This window comes from Schistocerca nitens, chromosome 1 (genome assembly GCF_023898315.1).
Source record: "Schistocerca nitens isolate TAMUIC-IGC-003100 chromosome 1, iqSchNite1.1, whole genome shotgun sequence".
NCBI classification, from domain to species: Eukaryota; Metazoa; Arthropoda; class Insecta; order Orthoptera; family Acrididae; genus Schistocerca; species Schistocerca nitens.
The window spans coordinates 569,641,090-569,667,011 of record NC_064614.1 but is presented as its reverse complement, the minus strand read 5'-3'; the positions used below and the strand labels follow the sequence as shown (position 1 = coordinate 569,667,011).

The following is a 25,922-nucleotide window of genomic DNA, read 5'->3' as shown; positions in this document are numbered from 1 at the left end:
CCTGATGTAACTGAGAACTTGAGAGGAAACCACAGTTCACTTGTACATATGTTCCCCGATCACACTGTAATCATCGGTGGGCACTTTAATCATCCAACAGTTAATTGAGAAAATTACAGTTTTGTTAATGGTGGGCATGATAAGACATCCTGTGAAACTTTACTAAATGCCTTCTCAGAAAACTTCCGAGAACTCATGATGGAAATATATTGCATCTGATGGCAACAAATAGACTTGACCTCTTTGAGTATGCCCACATTGAAAGTGGTATCAGTGACCACGGTGTGGATGTGGCAACAATGATTACTACGGAATGAAGGACAACTAAACCAAGCAGAAAGATATGTGCGCTCAGTAAACCAGATAAAAAAATATGTAGTATCATATCTCAATGAGGAACTTGAAACTTTCAGTACAAGGCAGGAGCATGTAAAAGGACTCTGCCTCAAGTTTAAAAGAATAGTTGACCATGCACTGGATAGATATGTAACCAGAAGAGTAGTTCATAAAGGAAGGGAACCTCCACGGTATACAGTAACTGTAAAGAATCTTCTAAAGAAACAGAGATTACTTCATGATAGGTGAAAAATAAAGCATGGGCTATAGATAGAGAGCTGCTGAATGTAACATGTTTGGCCACAGAACCCCAAGAAATTCTGGTTGTATCTAAAAGCTGTCAGTGGCACCAAAGTTAAGGTACAGTCCCTGGCCAATGAAACAGGAACTAAAATTGAGAGTAGTAAAACAAAAGCTGAAGTGCTTAACTCCATTTTCAAACGTTCCTTCACAAAGTAAAACCAAGGAGAATTGCCCCAATTTAATCCTCATACCACCAGAAAGATGAAAGAAATAAGTATTAGTGTTAGTGGTGTTGAGAAACAGCTGAAATCATTAAAACTCAACAAAAGTCCAGGCCCCGATGGAATCTCTGTCAGATTCTATACTGAATTTGCAGCTGGGTTAGCCTCTCTTTTAACTATAATCAATCGCAGATCCCTCAAATGAAAAACCATGCCCAGTTCTTGGAAAAAGGCACAATTCACACCTGTCTACAAGAAGGGTAGTAGAAGTGATCCACAAAACTATCATACATTTATTTATTTATTTATTTAGCGTATGGCATTACATATACACAGTCACTAGCTAGTGTGCGGATCCAATTAATTGTTTTCCAGGCACATCGCATTAGCTCCATACCGGCTGGTCTTGTGTTGGGTCTTTGGACGGTCTGATGTTCCTCATGGGCAATAGTGTTCCACATTTCTGTCCACTTTTTGTTGATACCGAAAGTAGCTGCCTGTAGCGATTCTGCCAGTAGGACAGATGGCTGCCTAGATTTTAATCAGTTCATTTGGAGTGCAGGAACGTCAGAGTGGATTGGAAGCTCGGGGATTTTAAGTAATTTTTGGTATTCCTTGAGGAGGGCATTCTGTCTCCAGAGGTCTGGTAGCGCAATGCTGCTTAGAGGCGGTAACAAATATAGCAATATAGAGGACTAGATTTGATGCAGCCTATTATTGTCCTCATTGCTGTGTTTAGCTCCACGTCAAGTTTTCTCACACGTGTGCTATTGAGCCACATTGGGGCACAGTATTTAGCAACAGAATAGACCAGCCCTAGGGCAACGTATCGCAGTGTTGTAGCTCTCAGATTTTGTATGATGTTATTGCGTGATCTCAGCTTTGCTGTGATGTTTTCTATGTGCTTCCTGTAAGAGAGGGTTCTATCAAGCGTCACTCCTAGATATTTAGGAGAGTCTTGGTGGTGAAGAACCTGACCATTAAAGGTGACATTCAACTTCGCATTGGCCATTCTGTTGTTAAGGTGAAAGCAGCTGACTTCAATCTTCATTGGATTTGGTATCAGTCTCCACTTTATGAAGTATTTGTCTATTGTGCTGATCTGTGCATAGGATCTCCTCATCAGCTGGGTGGCCAAGGCCAGATCATCTGCATAGATCTACTTCCTTGATTCTGTTTCAAGGAGGTCAGATGTATACAAGCTGAACAGGATTGGCACCAAAACTGAGCCTTGAGGAAGACCATTATTAAGTTTCTTCTGTCTGCCTAGTTGGTTACCAAGGACTACTTGGTAGCATCTCTCAAATAGCATGTTGTTTATGAGCCTGATTGTGATTTGGCAGTGTATGATACTGGCGAGTTTGTACAAGAGTCCTTGTCTCCGTACTGCATCATAAGCAGCTGTAAGATCAATAAAAGCCACTGACATTTTAAGGTGACGTTGGAATCCAGCTTCTACATGTGTAGTTAAGCTGAGCACTTGGTCTGCACAGCTTCTCTTTGGTCTGAATCCTGCCTGTTCAATAGGAATAACTTCATGGGTCTTTGGAGCGATTTGGTTGAGAATGACTTTCCAAAAGCTTGTAGGAGCAGCTCAGGAGGACGATAGGGCGATAGCTACCAGTTTTGTTTGCTGGATTACCAGCTTGAGTATTGCTATGATTTTTGTTTTTTGAAGGCTTTTGGCATGTTCCCTGATAGCATAATATTAGCAAAGAAACTTGCAAGCCATCTACAAGTCCTGTTTCCACAATTGATGAGGAACTCTGGGTGTATCCCATCAAATCCTAGAGCTTTGCCTTTTTTCATTTCTTTGATTGCTGCAGTGATCCCATCTTCGGTGAAGTCTCTGGAGTACTCTGATTTGTTGGGTGCCTTCTGCTTCAGGTTTATAAGCTTTTTCTTAACCATTCTTGAGTGTGGCTCCTATGCGGGTGCTTTGGAGAGAGACCTCATTCTGTTTGCAATTTGGTCTGGTGTTACTTCAGGATCTTTTCGGGTGGGTGGTCGACTTCTTCCCAGTTTTCTCAAGAGGTTCCACACCTCTCTGCTTGACCTCTTAAAATCCAAACTTTCTGTTTTTCGTTCCCAGCACTCTTTACGAGCTTTATCAAGATGTTTTAGGAGTTCTGCTGTCATGTGTGGTTAAACAGAACTGATACAGTTCTTCGCAGTCATTACTCCAGCCTGGGATATATTCTCTCTGGAATCCTCTAGACATGGATTTTTTTGCTGTTGTTAGAACTGCTCTGACGAATCTTTCATAATTTTCACTTAGTGGGGGGAACCATCTGATCACTGTATCAAGTTCTTTGGAAAATTTAGTCCAGTCTGCTTTACTGAAGTTCCATCTTGGTTTAGGCATTGATGTGATTACAGGAATTTGAATTCCTACATCTAGAATTACTGGCCGGAGTTGGCTTTTTGGGAAACCTCCAAGGACTGTCCTTACTGTACATAAAGATTGTCCCTGGGAGTCTTGTGTTACAAAACATAGGTCAGGGTTGGAATCCTTGTTCCAGGCTGCCGATTTAAATGATCCCTTGTCCCTGGAGTCAAAAACTAGGCTAAGGACCTGGCAAATTGGGCTGAACATAACTATCATCCAATATTCTTGACATAGATTTGTTCTAGAATCTTAGGACATATTCTGAGCTCAAACATAATGAGCTATCTCAAACAGAATGACCTCCTCACTGCCAACCAGCATGGATTTTGAAAACATTGATCACATGAAACCCAATTTGTACTTTTCTCACATGGCATACTGAAAGCTTTGTATAAAGGCAACCAGGTAGATGCAGTATTTCTTGACTTCCAAAAAGGATTTGATTCAGTACCACACTTACACTTATTGTCAAGAGTACAGTCATTTGGGATATCAAGTGAAATTTGTGACTTGATTGAGGATGTTTTGTTAAGGAGGACACAGCATGTTATCTTGGATGGAGAGTCATAGCCATAGGTGCAGAAGTAATGTTGAGTGTGCTCCAAGGAAGTCTGTTGGGATCCTTTCTGTTAATTTTGCATATTAATGACCTTGCAGACAATATTAACACCATAAAATCAGGATTTCTGCTGATGATGCAGTTATCTGTAATGAAGTACTGCCAGAAAGAAGCTGCATAAGAATTCAGTCAGGCCTTGATAAGATTTCAATGTGGTCCAGATATTGGCAACTAGCTCTAAAAGTTCAGATATATATGAAAAAATGGAGTATCCTATGGCTATACAAACGCCTGGGTGTAGCACTTTGTAGGGATATGAAACTGAATGATCACGTAGGTTCAGTCATGGGTAAGGCAGGTGGTAGACTTCAGTTTATTGGTAGAATACTGGGGAAGTGCAATCATCTTATAAATCACTAGTGCGACTGTATCTACAATATTGCTCAAGTGTCTGGGATCTGTACCAGATAGGACTGATAGGGGATACTGAACTTATACAGAATGGTCACGGGTTTGTTTAATCTGTGGGAGAGTGTCACAGAGATACTGAAGGAAGTGAACTGAAAGACTCTTGAAGATAGACCTACACTATCCCAAGAAAACCTATTAAAAAGTTTCAAGAACTGGCTTTAAATGATTACTCCAGGAATATACTACAATCCCCTACTTATTGCTCACACAAGGATTGTGAGGATAAGATTAGAACAATTACTGCACGCACAGAGCCATTCAAACAATCATTCTTCCCGCACTCCTTAGATGAATGGAACAGGAAGAAATTCTAATAACTGGTACAGTGGGATGTACCCTGGGACAAGCACCTCAAGGTGGTTTGAAGAGGCAGATGTAGCTGTTGATGACGATATTAACAGTCAAAAACTAATTGCCTCACACAAGCTAATATGGAAGAAAGTTACATTGAAGTATATAACTATGTAAATAAATGGTATCTTGTTAAAATCATAAGGCAGAACCAACAGTGCATTCTAGCTTCACCAGAAAACCAACTGCACACATCTTTGCAATTCTGGTGCTCTGAGGAGTTTGTGGCTACAGTTCTTGTGATCAATTGGTAAAGGTGGTGGTGGTTGTTGGGATGTTTAAGGGGGACTAAACAGCGAAGGTCATCAGTCCCCCATTCCAAAAAACAGGCGAGCCGAAAATTTGCGGAGCAGGTAAAAACCAAAGGGGGGAGAAGACTCCCCCCCAGGCACTAAAAGAACACAAAAGCAGCAACGAACACTACAGACAAGAAGTGTACAGACGAACACCAGACAGAAAGAAACAGAAGAAAGGAAGATGGCCGGAAACTGGTTGACTGACCACGAGAACAAAAAAAAGGGAAAGAGTCAACCATCCGACTACACACTAAAAGCTGCAACCAAATATGAGAGACACGAGGACAAGAGACACAGAAAGGGTAAGGTGCAGGACCTCCCTAAATAGAACCATAAAAAGGACTACCACGGATAAAATTTAAAACGTCATCAGCCATGGAGGCATCGTCGCATAAAACCAAAGGCAAAGTGCCCGGGAGATTAAAAGACTGCCAGAGGGTGCGCAGTCGGGGACACTCCAATAAAATGTGGGCGACCGTCAGCCGGGACCCACACCGACACAGGGGGGGATCCTCCTGACGCAAAAGATGGCCGTGCGTCAGGTAGGTATGGCCGATGCGCAGCCGACACAGGATTACAGAGTCCCTGCGAGAAGCCCACAGGGAGGAGCGCCACACATCGGTCGTCTCCTTAACAGCCCGCAGTTTATTCGGGGATGTCAGGCCACGCCACTCAGCAGCCCACATCCCAAGCACCTTACGGCGCAACACCAACTGCTGATCTCGAGCTGGGAGGCCGATCTCCAAAGCTGGGGCGTCGATCGCCCCTTTGGCCAGCCTGTCGACACGTTCGTTCCCCGGGATGCCAACGTGACCTGGCGTCCAAACAAAGACCACCGAACTTCCAGAGCGGGTAATGGTGGAAACAGACTCCCAAATAGAGGACACCAGAGGAGAAGAGGGATAGCAGCGGTTGATGGCCTGGAGGCTGCTCAGGGAGTCACTGCAGATGACGATGGACGTACCTGAGCAGGAACGCATATGCTCAAGAGCGCGCAATATGGCCACCAGCTCTGCAGTAAAAATACTGCAGCCAGCCGGCAAGGAGCGCTGTTCAACATGGGCAGCGTGAGCAAAAGCGTAGGCAGTGCGACCATCAACCAGGGAACCATCAGTGTAGACAGTCTCACAGCCCGGAAATGAGGTGAGGAGCGCAAGAAAATGGCGACAGAGGGCCACAGGCGGAACCGAGTCCTTGGGTCCCTGTGCCAAGTCCAGACGGACGGACGGCCGGGGCAAACACCAGGGAGGCGTAGGTGCACGGACCCGGAAGGGAGGCAGAAGAGGGAATGAGCCCAGTTCCGACAGTAGGGACTGGACGCGGACAGCTATGGAAAGCCCAGACCGAGGTCGCCATTCGGGCAGATGGAGGAGCGTGACAGGGAAAAGCAGGCGACGATTGGGATGGCCCGGTGAGCAATGCACGTGGACAGCATAGTCGACGAGCAGTCTATGGCGGCGAATCCGCAGCGGGGGAACCCCGGCCTCCACCAGTAGACTATCCACGGGGCTCGTACGAAAAGCGCCAGTTGCAAGCCGAACCCCACAGTGGTGTATAGGGTCTAACAACTTCAACACTGAGGGTGATGCAGACCCATAGGCCAGGCTCCCATAATCAAGCCGGGACTGCACGAGGACTCTGTACAATCGCAACAGCGTGCAGCGATCCGCACCCCAAGATGTGTGGCTGAGGCAGCGGAGGGCGTTGAGGTGCCGCCAGCACTTTTGCTTCAGCTGAGTAATATGAGGAACCCATGTGAGCCGGGCATCAAACACGAGTCCTAAGAAGCGGCAAGTGTCCACCACTTCAAGCAGGTGCCCATCGAGGTAAAGTTCAGGATGAGGGTGGACCGTCCGACGCCTGCAGAAGTGCATAACGCGAGTCTTGGCTGCAGAGAACTGAAAACCATGAGTCAGAGCCCATGATGCTGCCTTGCGAACGGGTACTTGCAGCCTGCGTTCGGCGACTCCCGTAGTCGTGGAGCCAAATGAGATGCAGAAGTCGTCGGCATACAAAGGAGACAACGACGACCCCACGGCTGCAGCCAGACCATTAATGGCCACTAGAAATAAGGAGACGCTCAACACCGAGCCCTGCGGGACCCCATTTTCCTGTATATAAGATGAACTAGAGGCGGCACCCATTCGCACCCGGAAAGAGCGGCGCAATAAAAAGGTTTGAAGAAAAGCCGGGAGCTGACCACGAAGACCCCACTCATGCAACGTAGCAAGGATGTGATGCCTCCATGTGGTGTCATACGCCTTCCGCAGATCAAAAAATACAGCAACGAGATGCTGACGTCGGGCAAAGGCCATACCGATAGCAGATTCCAGCCGCACCAAATTGTCTGCTGCAGACCGGCCCCGATGGAAGCCACCCTGGGATGGAGCGAGGAGACCGCGCGACTCAAGGACCCAACACAAATGCCGCCCCACCATACATTCGAGCAATTTGCACAAAACGTTGGTGAGGTAATGGGACGATAGCTGTCCACCGCCAGTGGGTCCGCACCGGGCTTCAAGATGGGGACAATAACACCCTCTCGCCATTGCGACGGGAACACGCCCTCGCTCCAAATGCGGTTAAAGATGGTGAGGATGTGTCGCTGGCAGTCCCTGAAGAGATGCTTCAGCATCTGTGCGTGGATGCAGTCTGATCCTGGTGCTGTATCAGGGCAATCAGCGAGGGCAGCGAGGAATTCCCTCTCGCTGAAAGGAGCATTGTATTTTTCAGAACGACGCGTGTGGAATGATAATGGCGTCTGCTCGGCCCGCTCCTTGAGAGAGCGAAAGTCGGGGGGATAAGTTGCAGTCGCAGAGCTCTTAGCAAAGTGCGCAGCAAGGTGTTCAGCAATGGCGGCAGCGTCCGTGCAGACAGCGCCGTCCAGGGAGATCCCAGGGACACCCATAGGGGTCTGGTATCCATAAATCCGCCGGATCCGGGACCACACGAGCGAGGGGGAGACACGGGAGCCCAGGGATGAGACGTACCTCTCCCAGCACTCCTGCTTACGCCATGCAATAAGACGACGGGCCAAGGCACGGAGCCTCTTAAAGGCGATGAGGGTCTCCAGAGACGGGTGCCGCCTATGACGCTGGAGAGCCCGCCTACGGTCGCGAATAGCCTCAGCAATCTCCAGCGACCACCAGGGTACAGCCTTCCTCCGAGGGAGTCCAGAAGAGCGGGGGATGGCAGCCTCGGCCGCCGAAATAATGGACGTGGTTAAGACACGGACCACCTCGTCAATGTCACCCTGTGGGGGAGACTCGATGGTTGCAGCGGAAGTAAAAGCCGGCCAGTCAGCCCTGTGGAGAGCCCAGCGGGGCAGGCGCCCAGAAGAATGACACTGGGGCAGTGACAAATAGATGGGAAAATGGTCACTACCACACAGGTCAGGATGCACCCTCCAGTGGAGGGATGGGACAAGTCCGGGGCTGCAAAGAGAGAGATCGATGGCCGAGAACGAGCCATGGGCCACACTGAAATGCGTGGGAGCACCGGTGTTCAAGAGGCTAAGGTCGAGCTGAGCCAACAAATGCTCCACGGCCCGACCGCGGTCATCGGAGACAGTCCCGCCCCACAGAGGGTTGTGGGCATTGAAATCGCCCAGAAGCAGCAATGGTGGCGGGAGTTGTGCCAGCAGCGCAGCCAAGACATGGCTGGGGAGCTCCCCATCCGGAGGAATGTAAACAGAGCAAACAGTAATAGCCGGCGAGAGCTCAACCCTGGCAGCGACTGCCTCTAAAGGCGTCTGAAGGGGTACTGGTGAGCTACAGACAGAGTGGTGAACAAGGAGGCAAACCCCACCTGACGCTCGGTGACAGGCAGCACGGTTCTTATAGTATCCTCGATAACCGCGAAGGGCGGGGGTCCGCATTGCAGGAAACCAAGTTTCCTGCAGAGCAATGCAGAGAACCGGGGAAACACTCAGAAGCATCCGGAGCTCAGGCAGGTGGCGGAAATAACCGCCGCAGTTCCACTGGAGAATGGAAGCAGGAAGGGACTGGGAGGGCGTGAATGCGACTAAGAGGCAGACGGTGCCTCAGAGCCAACTGCCGCCACCGGGGGAGAGTCAGCTGTGTCCATAGGAAAGCCCTACGACCAGCAGGTGGCGGAACCTTCAGCCACTGGCTGACATCCGGCTGGGTAGGAGAAGAAACGGAGGAAGAGAGAGCCCCGAGGGACCCCCTCCACGAGAGAGGAACCGGCAGAGGCAACGCCGGTGGAGAAGGAGGGGGAGGGATCGAGCCCACCGGTTTTGGAGGAGATGTCACCCCCGAAGTAAGCGTGGGGGGAGCAACAGAAGAGGGTGTGCCCCCAACCGCTAAGGGGGCAACAGAGGAAGGCTTGCCCCCAGACACGAGGGGGGCAGACAGAGATGCACAGCCCCGAGGGCCCACTGAAGGCGGCACAGAGGAGGCGACAACCGTCGCTTGGGAGGGCGACGATAACGTGGCTGCAGCATAAGATGGGCGAAGGGAAGCAGGATACAACCTTTCAAATTTCAGTTTTGCCTCTCGATAAGTAAGCCGGTCCAGGGTCTTAAATTCCATTATCTTCCGCTCCTTATGAAGAACGGGGCAATCCGGTGAGCATGGAGAGTGGTGCTCCCCACAGTTGACACATACAGGCGGAGGCGCACATGGAGAATTGGGATGAGAGGGGCATCCGCAATCTCGACATGTAGCGCTGGATGGGCAACGGGAGGACATATGCCCAAACTTCCAGCACTGGAAGCACCGCATCGGGGGAGGGACGTATGGCTTGACGTCACAACAGTAAACCATTACCTTGACCTTCTCGGGCAAGACATCACCCTCGAAGGCCAAGATAAAGGCACTGGTGGCCACCCTGTTAGTCTTGGCCCTCTATGTACACGACGGACAAAATGTACACCACGTTGTTCCAAGTCGGCTCTCAGCTCGTCATTGGATTGTAACAAGAGGTCACGATGGTAAATAATCCCCTGGACCATATTTAAGCTACTGTGGGGAGTGACGGTAACAGGGACGTCACCCAGCTTATCACACAAGAGCAACGCTCGTGACTGGGCTGGGGAAGACGTCTTGAGGAGGATGGACCCATTCCTCATTTTAGACAACCCTGCCACTTCCCCAAACTTATCCTCCAGGTGTTCCACAAAAAACAGAGGCTTTGTCGTAAGAAAGGAGTCACCATCAGTCCTGCTGCAGACAAGGTATTGTGGTACATAAGGCTCCCATTTGGCACTAGATCTACGTCCCTCCCATGGCGCAGCCAACGAGGGGAACGACTGAGGGTCATATTGCGCAGCATCAAAGTCTACTCTGCCTCGCTTAGAGACGCTGGTGGCCGTGCGACCACCAGCTTGGTGTGATTTATTGCGCTTCATTGCGCCACATCCGCCCAGATGCCACCTACTCCGAACGAGGGCTCTCCCCAAGGCCGCCACCCAGCCAAAGCAACGGGTACCTGGCCGATATCCCGTTGCCCGGAGTCCCCGTGCCCCAGACAAGATGGGCACATACTCCTTGGCATGCATGGGGAGGAAACAGCTCTGGCATCTGTAGTGCGATCCCTGCGTGGTCAGGGGGCTACCACCAAGAGGGTACATGACGACCCCACCACAACGGACTGGCTACCATGCTGGATTTTAGGTGTTGAAAGGGTCCACAGTTGTCGTGGGCGCTAAGAAGAGGATTGCGCACAAGACGAGAAGGAGACAACCCAGAAGATGTTGGGTGTAATCCCCCCCACACGACAATAGGTAACATGCAAGATGGTGGTGCATGAGGGACCAATAGAAAAACAGTCCTTCCCCAAATGGCACACACTAACAACAGAAAGTTGGAAAAAAGGAGGTCAAACCCAAGAGGGGACCATCACAGAAGGCCGAAACGTTTGAGACTCCTTTTAGTCGCCTCTTACGACAGGCAGGAATACCGTGGGCCTATTATTACCCCCGAACCCGCAGGGGGGAATTGGTAAACATGTGCTCTGATTAAAGGTACTAACGGCTAAGTGTTTCACATTACCGTGCATGATTATATTTGATTGTAGTGTGTTTACAAAATGTTCATACACATAAATCCCATTAGTCATTGCTGTATAGCATTATTAAAGGTATGCTTTAAAAAAAACTGCAAAGTTGGAGAATATAACATTACCAAATGGAACAAAGTTTGGCTGCAGTATATGCCTAACTACTATACCAGGCCTATGTCAAAATCATAGCTGCATAACAATGCACAGATTTTTAACAATCAAGGTATATAACAAGTAATGCACAGACATATATTCATCTTAGAATCTCGTGCACAAGTCTGTGTGTCCTAATAAATTTTGAACTGCAATAATGCAAGCTAAGTTAGGAATATAATGCAAAAAAATATAAAATGGGCCATAATAAAACCCGAATACTGTACACTGCTATGAATCAATTAATCCCAATCGTTAACGATAGTTTGACAAAAGTCTTCCACCTCGTGTGCAACATGTATGAGACACATGAAATACCCTCAGACTTGAAGAGGAATATAATATTTCCAATTCCAAAGATAGCAGTTGCTGACAGGTGTAAACATTACTGAACTATCAGTTTAATTAGGTCATGGTTGCCAAACATTAACAAGAGTTCTTTACAGAAGAAAGGAAAAATTGTTAGAAGCTGACCTTAGGGAAGATCAGTGGGGATTCCGGAGAAATACAGGAACATGCGAGGCAATACTGATCCTATGATAGGTACAGGAAAGGCAAACCTATGAGAGCATTTGCAGACTTAGAGAAAGCTTTTGACAACATTGTCTGAAACACTCTCTTTGAAATGCTGAAAGTAGGAGGTGTAAAATACAGGGAGTGAAAGGCTATTTTCAATTTATACAGAAACCAGATGGCAGTTATAAGAGTGAAGGGGCATAAAAGGGAAGTAGTAGTTGAGAAGGGAGGCGACAGGGTTGTAGCCTATACCTGATGTTATTCAATCTGTACACTGAGCACTCAGTAAAGGAAACCAAAGAAAAATTTGGAGTAGGAATTAAAGTTCAGGGATTGCTGATGCCATTGTAATTCTGTCAGACAGAGCAAAGTATTTGGAAGAGCAGCTGAATGTAATGGACAGTGTCTTGAAAGGAAGATATAAGATGAACACCAACAAAAGCGAAACAAAGTCAAAGTAGAGAGGATATAAAATGGAGACTGGCAATGGCAAGAAAAGTGTTTCTGAAGAAGAGAAATTTGTTAACAATGAATATAGACCTAAATGTTAGAAAGTCATTTCCGAAGGTACAAGGTGTGATTTTTAAATAAGTACCGTTTTGAAATTTAAAAAAATAAAGAAACGTGCCTAGATATCTCAATAATTTTATTTTTACATGAAAGCCTGTACCTTAATCTACTTTCCTACATAATTTTCATCAATATTGAGGCACTTGTCATAACTTTGTAGCAGTTTTTGAATATCCTCCTCATAGAAGTCTGCTGCTTGACTTGTTAAGCACTGCATCACCACTGTTTTGACTTCGTCATGAAGACGCTGACCGCCCAGGTGTTTCTTCAAGTGCAGGAAAAGATGGTAGTCACTCGGCGCAAGATCTGGGCTGCACGGAGGATGATCTAGAGTTTCCCACCGAAAAGATGTGATGAGATCTTTGGTCTGATTCGCCACATGCGGACGGGCATTGTCTTGCAGCAAAACGATGCCCTTGCTCAACTTGCCACGTTTTTTGTTATGTATTGAACGGCGCAGATTGTGAAATGTCTTACAGTAAGCTGCTGCATTGATTGTCTCATTACGAGGCAGAAATTCTACAAGCAGTAATCCTTTTCTGTTCCAAAAAACTGTGCACATGATTTTCAGGGCAGAAATTGTTTGCTTAAACTTCACTTTTCTGGGTGAATCTGAATGCTGGCATTCCATAGACTCTTGCTTTGATTCTGGTGTGACGCAGGCCACCCATGTTTCATCTTGAAGAAGCACCTGGGCGGTCATCGTCTTCAAGACGATGACGAAGTCAAAACAGTGGTGACGCAGTGGTTAACAACTCAGGTGGCAGACTTCTATGAGGAGGGTATTCAAAAACTGGTACAACATTATGACAAGTGCCTCAATATTGACGGAAATTATGTAGAAAAGTAGATTACGGTACAGGCTTTCATGTATAAATAAAATTATTGAGATATCTTAGCACGTCTTTCTTTAATTTCGAAATGGTATTTACTTCAAAAACACGCCTTGTATATGTCTGATAGCCATTCATGTACAGATGTGAAGTGAGGACAATAAACAGTTTGGACAAGAAGAGAATAGAAGCTTTTGAATTGGGGAGCCACAGAAGAATGCTGAAGATTAGGTGGGTAGATCACATAACTAATGAGCAGGTACTGAATAGAATTGGGCAGGTAAGAAATCCATGGCACAACTTGACCAAAGGAAGGGATCAGTTGACGGGACTCATTCTGAGACATTAAGGGATCACAAATTTAGTAATAGAGGGAAATGTGGGGAATAAAAATCATAGAGGAAGACCAAGAGGTAAATAGAGTAAGCAGATTCAAAAGGATGTAGGCTGCAGTAATTATTCAGAGATGAAGAGGCTTGCACAGAATACTGTAGCATGGACAACTGCATCAAACCAGTCTTCTTACTGACGACCACAACACAACAATAGTTGTCACCAGAATTACTGTTGTGTACATAAAAGTACAATTGTCACAGAATTTTAAAAATGCAACTAAATGACTAGCCATTTTTACACAAAGCCACCAGTTAATTTCTTACTTTAAAGGATAAAATAGTGCTACAAAATAATAATCTAATGCTATGTCTGAATGCATAAAATAATATCCTAATGCCACATGTGGATGCATAGTAATCACAAACTCCCTCTGCATTTTTAGTATCTAGTCAGGAATTCTCCATTAACCACTTACTCCAGGTCTCCATGTATTCCATGTGTTCACTGAGAGAAGTTGTGCTTAAGTCTCTTTGTAAATACAGGGTGATTCAAAAAGAATACCACAACTTTAGGAATTTAAAACTCTGCAACGACAAAAGGCAGAGCTAAGCACTATCTGTCGGCGAATTAAGGGAGCTATAAAGTTTCATTTAGTTGTACATTTGTTCGCTTGAGGCGCTGTTGACTAGGCGTCAGCGTCAGTTGATGCTAAGATGGCGACCGCTCAACAGAAAGCTTTTTGTGTTATTGAGTACGGCAGAAGTGAATCGACGACAGTTGTTCAACGTGCATTTCGAACGAAGTATGGTGTTAAACCTCCTGATAGGTGGTGTATTAAACGTTGGTATAAACAGTTTACAGAGAATGGGTGTTTGTGCAAAGGGAAAAGTTCTGGACGGCCGAGAACGAGTGATGAAAATGTAGCACGCATCCAGCAAGCATTTGTTCGCAGCCCAGGAAAATCGACTCGCAGAGCTAGCAGAGAGCTGCAAATTCCACAATCAACTGTATGGAGAGTCCTACGAAAAAGGTTAATTATGAAACCTGAACGTCAACTACCCGAGGCGATGGATCGGCCGCCAGGCAGCCCGTGACAGAGCACTTCCTCACTGGCCTCCAAGAAGCCCTAATCTTACCCCCTGCGATTTTTTCTTATGGGGGTATGTTAAGGATATGGTGTTTCGGCCACCTCTCCCAGCCACCATTGATGATTTGAAACGAGAAATAACAGCAGCTATCCAAACTGTTATGCTTGATATGCTACAGAGAGTGTGGAACGAGTTGGAGTATCGGGTTGATATTGCTCGTGTGTCTGGAGGGGGCCATATTGAACATCTATGAACTTTTTTTGAGTGAAAAAAAAACCTTTTTAAATACTCTTTGTAATGATATATAACAGAAGGTTATATTATGTTTCTTTCATTAAATACACATTTTTAAAGTTGTGGTATTCTTTTTGAATCACCCTGTATTTCTATTTTCTTTGTAACATAGAGTAATCTCCTTTTATTTGCACTTATGTAGGACAGTGAGGTTCTTCTAATACCTATTGTATATTTCTGTTCTCTATGGAGAATGCAGAAAGATTAGTTATTTTTACTCATGAGTATTCCTTTCTGCAAAATGCTCTGAAACTGCTGATGAAATTAACCATGAAATGAGCCAGATCCATTAAAAATCCAAACTACCAATCCCTAACAGGACAAGGACTTAGAGCAACAGCCTAAGTGCACTCCACAATAATCGTCTCCTCACTGTCCTTTCAGCTGACATAGGTAATCCAGCCATCAATTTAAAACAAGCTACCGTAACTATGATGTGAACATCCTATTGATGTTGGACACCTACTATAGATTGCCCCAAGGGCCCAACCTCAACAATAATGAGGAAGACGCTGAAGCTACATAAGCAGTCATTGCTGGAAGACTGTGTTATCAAGAATCTCCTCTCTCAGCCACCTACATAATACAAGTTTTATGGCATGCCAAAGACGAAGTACACATTACAAAGACAACTTCATCAATCATCACTAATAAAACTGGATTTCAAACATACAGACTGCCACAACATCTTGCCAGTCTACTTACTTGAGATGTATGCCACTGTACGCAATACATAAAAAATACCTTTGACATTATCAGCCAAATAAACTACCTGTGTCTTGGAGAAGCACTGATATAGTGTCACTATTTATGCATGTTACCATCAAAAGGTCAATAGATCTGCTGCCCCCATTCTTTGGTAATTGAACTGTTCAAGGACACTCTGACCTCATTTTAATTTGCACCTAGCAAAAGATATTTTGAACACATGAATAGTGTTGCGATGGGGGAGCCATTAGCTTTTTCATGGAGAACACTGAGGATAGTGCCTTGTCTACTGAAAATCCATGTTTTTACTGCTATTTTGATGACAGAATCTTTGTCTTGCCCTTCCTTAACATCTTCATCATTCAAACACACAATGTATGTTTCTGCCATAGAGTGCACTGGAAAACAACTCTTGCAGACTGATTCCTGCACAGTTTTAAGTGCATGTTCACCTAGCAGAAGTTGCCTCTGCTGCCAAAAACTTGCCACAAGGGGGGAATAATACTCAAACAGTCTTCCATACAATGGTTATAGCAAATAAATATTGCATGCAATTTCAGATGAAGATGAAGACTGTGAAAGGTAATGTAGTCTCAAAGTCCCTTGTGGTAACAAAATACCCTGTGAATGCAGACAAGTACGAGTATTAAGATGAGCAGACCTGGTGCACGGCAGAACAATGCAAGATGAACATCAGAGGTATCTGCAACTAGCTATCTTGTTAAATTTGTGGCAATTGAACATGCTTCAGTAAACAGCCATTAAACTGAATTTGATGAGAGCTTTATCATCACAAGGGCTAATGGTTTTTGGGGTGGTGTAATAAATGAAGATATAAGTGTGACAATACTTAACAGAACCCTCAATAAAGACAACAGTGTGCAGCTGAGTACAGCAAGACCCAAACCAAGATGAGGATAAGTGGGAATTGCAGATGCCAGACAAAAACATTGCCTTATATAGTGATGGACCCAACACCAGTGACATTGCAACTGGTAACATGGCTGTATAAGGTTGAGGTACTGGCCAATGTCTGAGTCCTCAACCAAAAACTCATTGATTTCAACCAAAAACTCATTGATTTATAACCACTTACTACTGTTGGAACCCCAAGATGATCTTTTCTTGCTGAGACTCTCAAAGACATACATTAGCCTACAACCTTAGTGGGCCATGCAGGCTCAGCCCTTTATCAATTTCGCCCCTCAATGATGACATCTGCCTGGATAACTTTGGAGGTATGCTAGCGGTGACATTGGCAGGGACAAAAGCCATGAAGCAGGAAGGTTTTGAACAGTGAGTGTGTGGTGTGCGGAGCGAGCTGGCCAGGGTTGCAACGTTTGGAGTTCTGTATGGTACACAAAAGAATGAATCGGCTCCTGTGAAGGCATGGAGCCTGGTTTTGACTGTCGGTTATCACCTTCCTGCAAAGCGTTTTCCGTGAGTAGGCATGATATTTTGGAAAACACACCAGTGACTTGGAGGTCATTTGGGCAGTTCAACGTTACTGCAGGCATCCGGTCTCTTGCAGGCTTAAGGAGCGGAAGGATCGCAGCCATCTTATCAAAGTTCATCCGTAACTTCCATATATGTCCTTACCTCTCGCCCCCCCCCCCTCCCTCCCCACTTTCACAGGGATGACAAAAATAGTCACTTGTGACCTGGTAAAAAGGAGTGTGTTTCAACTGTGATTAATGATGTTAACGTGCAGAAGCAGAAAAGGTTAATTCTTCTCTCGCTGAATGAGCTCTACTGCCTCTATACGCAGAAATACCGAGAGCACAAAATTCGCCACTCCATGTTTTGCTTTGTACGACCAAAGCGCATCAGGTGCTCATAGTGTGTGCTCTTGCAAGCATCAGCAAAACACGAAGCTTAAGATGAAGGAGCAAAGCTAAATGTAAATTATAAAGACCTGATAGCTTTCATGGTACGTGACAATAATAATGAAAAATGTATACCTGTCACCTGTGCAGACTGTCCTGGACCACAAACCCAACCTCATGTATTAAAAAAAAGAACTTGACATCTTGCTTTATGAAGAAATTTTCAAACAGTGGGTACAAACCAACAGAGCGGAGCTCATTACACAGGTAATGCCCAGTGAGGAGTATTTACATTCCCTTGTTGATGAGCTGGTGCTTTCAAGATCTCATCGCTGTATCTCAAATGTTCAAGCCTAGCATTTCAAGGAAATGAAAGAAAACCTGAAAGAAACCCACTATTTGGTGATTTTGCAGGAAACTTCCACTTACAGTACAGGACAAAATTCACAGTTTTCACTGGACTAATACACAAGTGATACAGCATCTGTTTGCATTTACTTAAAAAAAAGACACACTATGTTCCAAATCTATGTATATAGTTAGTGACCACCTCGATCACAATACCATGACTGTGTACACATTTCAACATCCTCTCATTGGGGAAATTAAAAATAACATACGTAATGTTGAAATGTAACAACAAAAACAACCAATTTTTGACAAAATAATTTAATTGGATAGATAAAAAAATCTACTTACCAAGCAGCAGCAGCATACACACATAAAAGAGGGTTGTAATTAGCCAGTGGCTCCTTCTTTAGGCAGAAGGGTTCAGGGGGAAGAAAGAGAGGATGAGGGGTGAAGGAAAAGGACAGAGAGGTCTAGGAAAAGGGGTATATTTCAGAAAACTCACCCAGAACCGCGAATGGTTAAACAGCCACCAAGGTCATGATTCTGGATTCTTCCCCCAGATACCTTCACCCCTCTTCCCCTCTTCCCTCCCCTTCAACCCCTCTGCCTGAAGAAGGAACCACTGACTCCGAAAGCTTGCCTAATTACAACCCTCTGTTATGCATGTGTTCTGTCACCACTTGGTGATTAGATTTTTTTATCTATCCAATTAAATTGTAGTGTTGAAATGGTCATTTTCTTTGTCTACCAACACAAAAATGATTTTGGTTTACTAACGGAGTGAAATTTCGTTATCTTATCACCTGGACAGAATTCTTGCAATGGGATAGGTGGTACAACGAAACAAGAAGTTACGCAAGCTTCACTTCAAAAACCTTAAGACACAACAGATCCTAACTCCACAAGATATGTTCAAATATTGTCGACAAAATATTACTGGAGTCAAATATATATATTTTTGTTTCTTCACCTGAAATTGAGAAAATGAAAACAAAACTGACTGAGAGATTTAAATGTAGTTTATCAGTTAAAGAACAAGAAGCTATCACAGATATGTCCCTTTAAGTGACAATCAAATAAGATGTTTTGTTACTTTGAAAGGCTCAAACTTCAATGATGATTAAACTTAAGTACTTTTTACAAACATATCTATGATGAGAGGTGGTGGCTTAGACAAAGGGAAGATAACAATGATGTTTTGGAGAATTTTTTCACCCTTCTGGACCAAAAACTGCCTTTCAACTTTCCAAAAATGATACTGCTTGGATACCTGAATAGAAAGTAGTACAAAAAGTGACTCCTTTGGGACTCGCAACAGTGTCTGGTAGAACACACAATGTAGATGACAAACTATACAGTGAATTATAGTGTTTGTTTAGCTCTCTAATGAAAATTGTAGCTGGCAAGAAGCTACAACTTAAGTTTAAATACATAAAGAAACATTACTGTGTGTATACTGTATGCAAAAGTATTAAAACCAAAGTATTGGTAAGTTAAGTTTAAGATTTAGAAGTCTTATATCACTGCCTATTGTTATTTAAAATTAGAAATATTTGATCATTTATTGTATGCAATGATTTAAACATCATTCATCCATTGTCAATTTTAATACTTCCTGGCCCTTGTTTGCTAACTTGGCACTGAACGAGCATGTAGAAGAGTTGCGTTTTTACTGAAACTCACTGCTCCATTGCTCTCAATGTAGTTGAGTCTCAATCATAGTCTTTTAGTTAGATATTCCTCTCAGAATAAAGAGCACTCTGTTAAATTTTCACTTGCTTTCATTCAGTCCCTATCTAGATTCAGACCTGCGAAAATCGATGTCAAAAGGTTTCTGGCCATTTTTGAAAAGCTCTAGAAAAAACATGAGTACATTCTCAGGATTAAAACTACTTCTGCACAGAGTTATGTAAGTACTCAACACAGAATTAACATATTCTTAGCGAGACTCTCTTCCTTCATAAAAACTTATTGTCTTAAAAGGGACCGATTGATAAATTTTTTTCCGAGTCCTTACAGAACGAGTTTTGACTGATCTCTTGCACGACAGAATTTTTTTTTTAAAAAAGTGCCTGAAGTTCATTTCATTCTCAAAACACTGGTTTTTGAATTATTCTGATATCTTTTAAAATAACTTGTTAATTAAACTATCTGTAAACCATGTTTTCCATTAAAATTTGTCCAAGTAACATCTTAAAAATGGGTGCCAGAACAAAGCTGTGGCTTATAAAGTTTTTTCAACCAGTGCTTTGTGACTGTCTACTTACAGGGAACACACAACAAAAATCAGGAAAATAAAAAATGATAAGCAACACTGCCTCAGGGATTTGATATTGATTGACCCACATTACTCCCACTGTTGTTAAGTATTTTCATAGCAGTCATCTACAATTTCATATGGTTAGTGGAGCGGAGGGGGGCTCAAGGGAAATCCAATTCCAACACATGCAGAGTTTCCGGAGCCTACCTGTGAGAGCAGACACATGGACCATCTCTTTGTGGACTACATACATACGACCCCTTCCACGCACCCAAAGAGGGCTTGGTGGTGGCGAACAGGTTTTCCCATTGTAGCTGTTAATTCCCAACCACAGTCACTAGTGGCCAATCTATACATCATCTTACGAAAATCTTTGCCATTTTTAGACCACTGAGCACTATAGTAAAAGTCTTGGTTTTAATACTGCTCAACATTATGAGGCAAACAAGGTCATTCTGGCCTCATTAACACCAGCTTATCCGATTAAATCTCCCTTGAGCAATCTTTGGACCATCGACGAGCTGCTCCCCGAGTGAGTCCCCCCCCCCCCCCCCCTCCAAACCATCCAACACAACTGGGAGAGAGTGAGAGGCAATATAGAGCTCATGCATTGGTGTCAGGTGTGTAGATATGTCATGAGGGCTCGGCCTTCCACCTGTTTCTCCCCTTGTTGACAATCTTTATCTGGATAGCTTTGGAGGTACATTGGCAGTGCCAGCAATGGGGACAAAAGCTGTGAAGCAGGAAGGTTTTGGTGAGCAAGTCTGTGGAGCGAGTCAGCTGGGGAGGATAGGGGGGACGGGGGCTGTGAGGGGTTTGGAGTTCTGAATGGTACATGAGAAATTAATCAGCATGGTTTTGACTGTTGGTTATCGCCCTGCCCTGCGAAGCGGTTTCCATGAGAGACCAGCGACTTGGAGGTCCTTTTTGGCAGTTCGACGTTAGTGCAGACAGACCAGTCACTTGCTGGCTTAAGGAATAGAAGGATGGCTGTCATCCTGCCTAAGTTAACTTCCATGCACGTCCTTACCTATGCTCTCACTCCCCCCCCCCCCCCCCCCACACACACACAGAGTCTGCTCAGTCAATTTTACTGCTGATTGTTTTTAAAGCTCATTTCACTTTAATACAGACAAGTTATGTATCGAAGATGATGAACGCTGAAGCAGTTATGTGAGGACCCCGGTCCTTCCATTAGGATGACCTGATATAGAATCTTCCCACCTGAATTCCTAGTTATCACCTAGTACACTAACTCACCACCTGTGCCATGTCGACATGCACCTAATTCTCAAATCACCCCTATTAACCAGCTCCAGAATTATTACCCAGTACCACACCAGACTAGAAAAAATGAGTTCTGTCACTGGCACATCTCACAAAATCAGAGGCAGTCAAAGTAGTCCCATACTACTTGAATGAGATTAGGTGCAGGAGTCCTGCACTGCCATTCTGGGCAAGGTGCCAGAGGAAGTGATTTGCCACTGTCTCCCTCTGACCAATTATGAAATGTCAAGAGGGTGTGTGTGTGTATGTGTGTGTGTGTGTGTGTGTGTGTGTGTGTTGTGGATGACTGTGTTGAATGCCTGTATAGTGCAGCACTGTTTATGCTGTTACAGATTCAGCAAATGCATAGGGTGAAAACTGGTGCCAGTACTTAGCCTATGTCTCTCTGGTAGCACCGAGGGTCTTTACTCAACTTAAGGTCCCCATCCAATGGACAGATCACCATCAACAGTATCACATGTCCTTCATGAGAGACTGCAGAGAAGTTTAGAATTCAGTCCAGGGCATTGGCTGGTGATCAGGAACTTTATTCCACCACCCCTCCTCCCCTAGCTAGCCAAATATTGGCAGTGAATATTTTCCACCACCAGGATTCAAACCGACATACCTCCGATCTGAGTGCCACTGCACAAACATACAGTAGCTACCTTGATTACGATGGCAGGTATCAGAGGCAGGCCAGACTGTAAAATCTACTGCAACTTCTACACTTGTTTGCGTGGCTATGACCACCAACCAGCCATCCACATGAATGAATGGCATCCTCCAAACTGTGACTAAGAGCAAAGTAGAACATATAGTGGCAGAGCGTACCACTGACCCTGAAAGTAAGTAGTGAGCAGCAATACTGTCTCTGAGCACTTCACCAAACATGGAAAAATTGTACGACAACTGCAACATCAATAAAGCACACTCAGAACCAGTCAACTCATAGAAATACATGGATATAACAATTGACAGGGATGTGAAATGGAATGATCATGACAGGCTCAATCGTGGGTAAGGCAGGTGGCAGATTTTGGTTCATTCCCAGATTCCTGGGAAACTGCTGTCAGTTTACAAAGGGGACTCATTACAAATCACTTGTGCATCCCATCTGAGGTATATTAGTCAAGTGTGGGGGACCTATACCAAACAGGGTTGGCAGGAGTTACTGAAACTATACAAAGAAAGATGGTACAAATGATAACAGGTTTGGCTGACTCACAAGAGAGCAGCATACAAATGTTGAAAGACCTGAATTGTCACACACCTGAAGATAGATTCCAATTATCCCATAACATAAGTTTAAAGACTCATTAGCATGTGCAGAGTCCAGAATCAGTCACCTATGTATCACTGATGGAGGGATGGTGAAGAAAAGATTAAACTAAATACAGCACACATAGAGGCATTTAAGCAGTCATTCTTCCTACACTCCATACACAACTGGAACGGGAGAAACCCTAACACCAGACATCTTGCTAACAAGTTCCTCACACTGATTTGATTCATACTGACAGGATATGTTGGTCACATATCAGCATACGTAAACAGGAAAATGAACTCTCAACCATTTTCAAGAAAATCAAGCTTGAAAATTGTAGGTGTGCTTATATGCTCTATGTTGTCGCAAGTTTTTAAGGAGTCTGCAGCTGTGCGAGTAAGCACTTTGTTTCATAAGTGCGAGATCTCTCGATCTCGTTGCTGGTACATTTTTTCCATTCCCACGTAATTCTAAAACAGATTTATTATAACTCTCCACATTGCTAACATTTAATGACTCATCCATTACTTTCATATTCTTTATCTTGAAAAAAGGAGAAAAATAATATTCGTAAGGGGATTGGAAATAAAACGATACACACAACTTTCAATAAAATCAGTATAGTCATTTTATTTACATAAATATTTTTACATATTTGACAAGCGTTATATGCAACATATTATGTACTTCATGAAACGTGGATAACAGATAATTATTGCAACACACAGTCCATATAATGAACACAAATTTGTGCATGTGTTCAGCTTTTTCAATCTGTCTGTTGTAAAACATACTTTGTTTACAGCCATAAAAGTTCTCGGTTTCACACCTTTTCATGGCCTACCAAGCATATCGAAACATATCACCGAATATTGGTCCAGACAACTGATAGTGTACTACAGATTGAATTTTTCTGCAATCTTCTCTAGAAGATATATCTATTCTGTTCAACGGTGTGCGCACAGTTCCCTAGTCGTTTTACGTGGTTCTTCACCTGCCTGTAAAAATAAGAGTTGCAAGGCTCCACCAGCACAGAACGTTTTGGAGGAATTTCTTTAAAATCGCGTTGGCAGAACTACAGAGGAGTGAAAAGAAAAAGCACTAAGTGCAAGATTTGATACAGAGACCTCGCACTTGTAAAACCAAGTGTTTACCCACTCACCTGCAGACTGCCTGAATACTAGTGACCACACACACACACACACACACAACACACACCTTAGAAAGGTGACAGTTCTTGAAGACTGAAACTGGTCCACAGTAGTACCTACTGATGGGGGTCATGATTGCTGTGTGCAAAGCTTAAACAACAACTAAAACACAGTTCCAGAGCAGAGAGAGAGAGAGAGAGAGAGAGAGAGAGAGAGAGAGAGAGAGAGAGGGAGGGGGGTGTTATGGGGTTGGTGAGGGTTACCACCCAAAATCATTCAAATATGATAGCAAGCTGTTTACATTAGTAATGAAGTTGTACAAGAGGAAACATTCGCTATCATCTTCCAGTTATATAGTAAAATGTCCACGCCAATTTAACAGAGAAGAACTGCATTAACTTACATCTATTGCTACTACTTCACTTCACCACTGCCTTACAACATTCTGAGACAACTCTTCATTTGACTAGAAAGTAGTTTTCTTCAAAATTGACACTTCATCATCCATCATTCCTTCACTTCCCCCAGTCAGATGGCCTCCATTTTTATGTTAAATTTCTCACTATTCTCATTTTTCGTGCTCCTTAATACTTTAATCTTTGTTTGGTTTACTTTAAATCCATATTCTGCATCCAGCAGTCAGTTCACTCCATCTATCAGGCCCAGCAATTCCTCTTGATTTTCACACAGAATGGCATTTGTTATCAGTAAACCTTACCATTGCCTTCCTTCTGCTCACATTTTTAATCCCATATCCCATATCTGAATTCAATACACATGTTGAAGATTAGATGAAAGTTTTTCTGTGTTACAGCCTTATTTAATCCCAGTACTTCTCTAATTACTATTGTTGAATATTCCCATCTCTCTCTACAGAGTATACTTCTACATACGTAAGCCACAAATCACAGTGAAGTGCATGGTAGAGAGTACTTAGTGTGATACCACATGTTACATGATTCTGATTGTTTCACCCACGTATTAACTGCAGGAAGAATGACTGCTTAAACGCATCCGTTTTTACTATAATAAGTCTAATATCTATAATAAGTCAAATATCTTACACCATTTTACAATAATGTCTATTACGATGTCTTCATTCTCCTCAAATATTGTTTCTATTATAAAGCTTTAGGTCAGAAGTGCCTCTGTTATGGGTTTCCTTCCCTAACACAAAACTGATCACCATCTAAAGCCACATTTAAAACAAATTTAAAAACATGTTTCCGTTCACAATACTGTTTCTGGAAAAGTCTGCACTGTGTTTGTAACTACGTTCATTAACTCCATCCCCATCAATATCAGTGACAAACATCTCTGTACCGGTACATGTATTTGCATCATCTGCTACACTGAAGCTCGTGCCAAATATTTCACATTGTGTATATAACTGTGTTCCACACTATGTCCAGCAAAGGGTGGTAATCATCGGTGGAAAAAACATATATGAGAGATGTGGCAGGAATTATATACTACATGGAAGATAGAGCTACTTTGCTTAATTTGACTACGACGTCAATACTTTTGACTATAGGAGAGGAATTTGCTTCAGATAAAAACACAATCTTCAAAAGCAGTTCCTGTGAACTGAATACTTGCTATTACTCACAAGGTTTTAGCAACAAGAGATTCCTTTCAAATGCAGTTATAACTCGAAAAATTCTGCAGCTTTGTTAAGCAATGATTGGAGGATTATGTACAGGAAATTCTAGCATGTAAATAAGATTGAAGTATATGTATTACTAAAAAGAAATACTTATAATACATTTAAAAATGGTTCAAATGGCTCTGAGCACTATGGGACTTACCATCTATTGTCATCAGTCTTCAAAAATTCTACATTATATTAACGAATTTAGCTCCCTCCTCAAAGAGAAACTGCAGAGACTCTCATTTCTTCTCTATATCAATGTTGATGATGTTCCAGGAGTCTTGAACATGGAGCTCCAAATCTAATACTCGTTACTCTTACATTTTACTTTTACGCACAGCTTTGATACCATAATTATTGGCTTTATTTATTTTGCGCGAGAGCAGCAAATACAATGTAGCGGCACACGAAAGATCGGAGATATTTTGTGATCTTACCTTTTTACAGTTTTTCTGGAGCCACGACCTAATTCCATCAAAAAGTGATATTGTCTCAGGTGATTCGTAAAATTTTGTATTTGGGCCCCCATCCTTTTTTGGCGCTAAGGTCATCATTTTGCCGATTTTTAATGTACACACAACACAGACGCCACTTCTAGTTAGCTACTATGTTAGTAAGTGCTGCCAACGCAAATTAGTTTTGAAAATTTATTGAAATCGTTTATGGACAATTGAGAAAAAATACGTTTTCATTAGCAATATAACAATCCAATTTCGAACTACATACGTGTATAAAGTACATTTTTATTCAAATCACTGTCGT

General features: G+C 43.6%; 1 protein-coding gene across 2 annotated transcripts in view; it reads right to left on the bottom strand.

Moving 5' to 3' along the window:
• The window catches only part of LOC126254880 (SWI/SNF complex subunit SMARCC2), a 90,709-nt gene extending 64,926 nt beyond the window's left edge, over positions 1–25,783 (bottom strand). For both annotated transcript variants that reach the window (XM_049955346.1, XM_049955347.1), the window contains exon 1: positions 25,598–25,783. In XM_049955346.1, the coding sequence (XP_049811303.1) occupies positions 25,598–25,714 (117 nt within the window). In that variant the 5' untranslated portion in view covers positions 25,715–25,783. The remainder of the gene's footprint in view (positions 1–25,597) is intronic.
• Between the last annotated feature and the right edge of the window lie 139 nt (positions 25,784–25,922).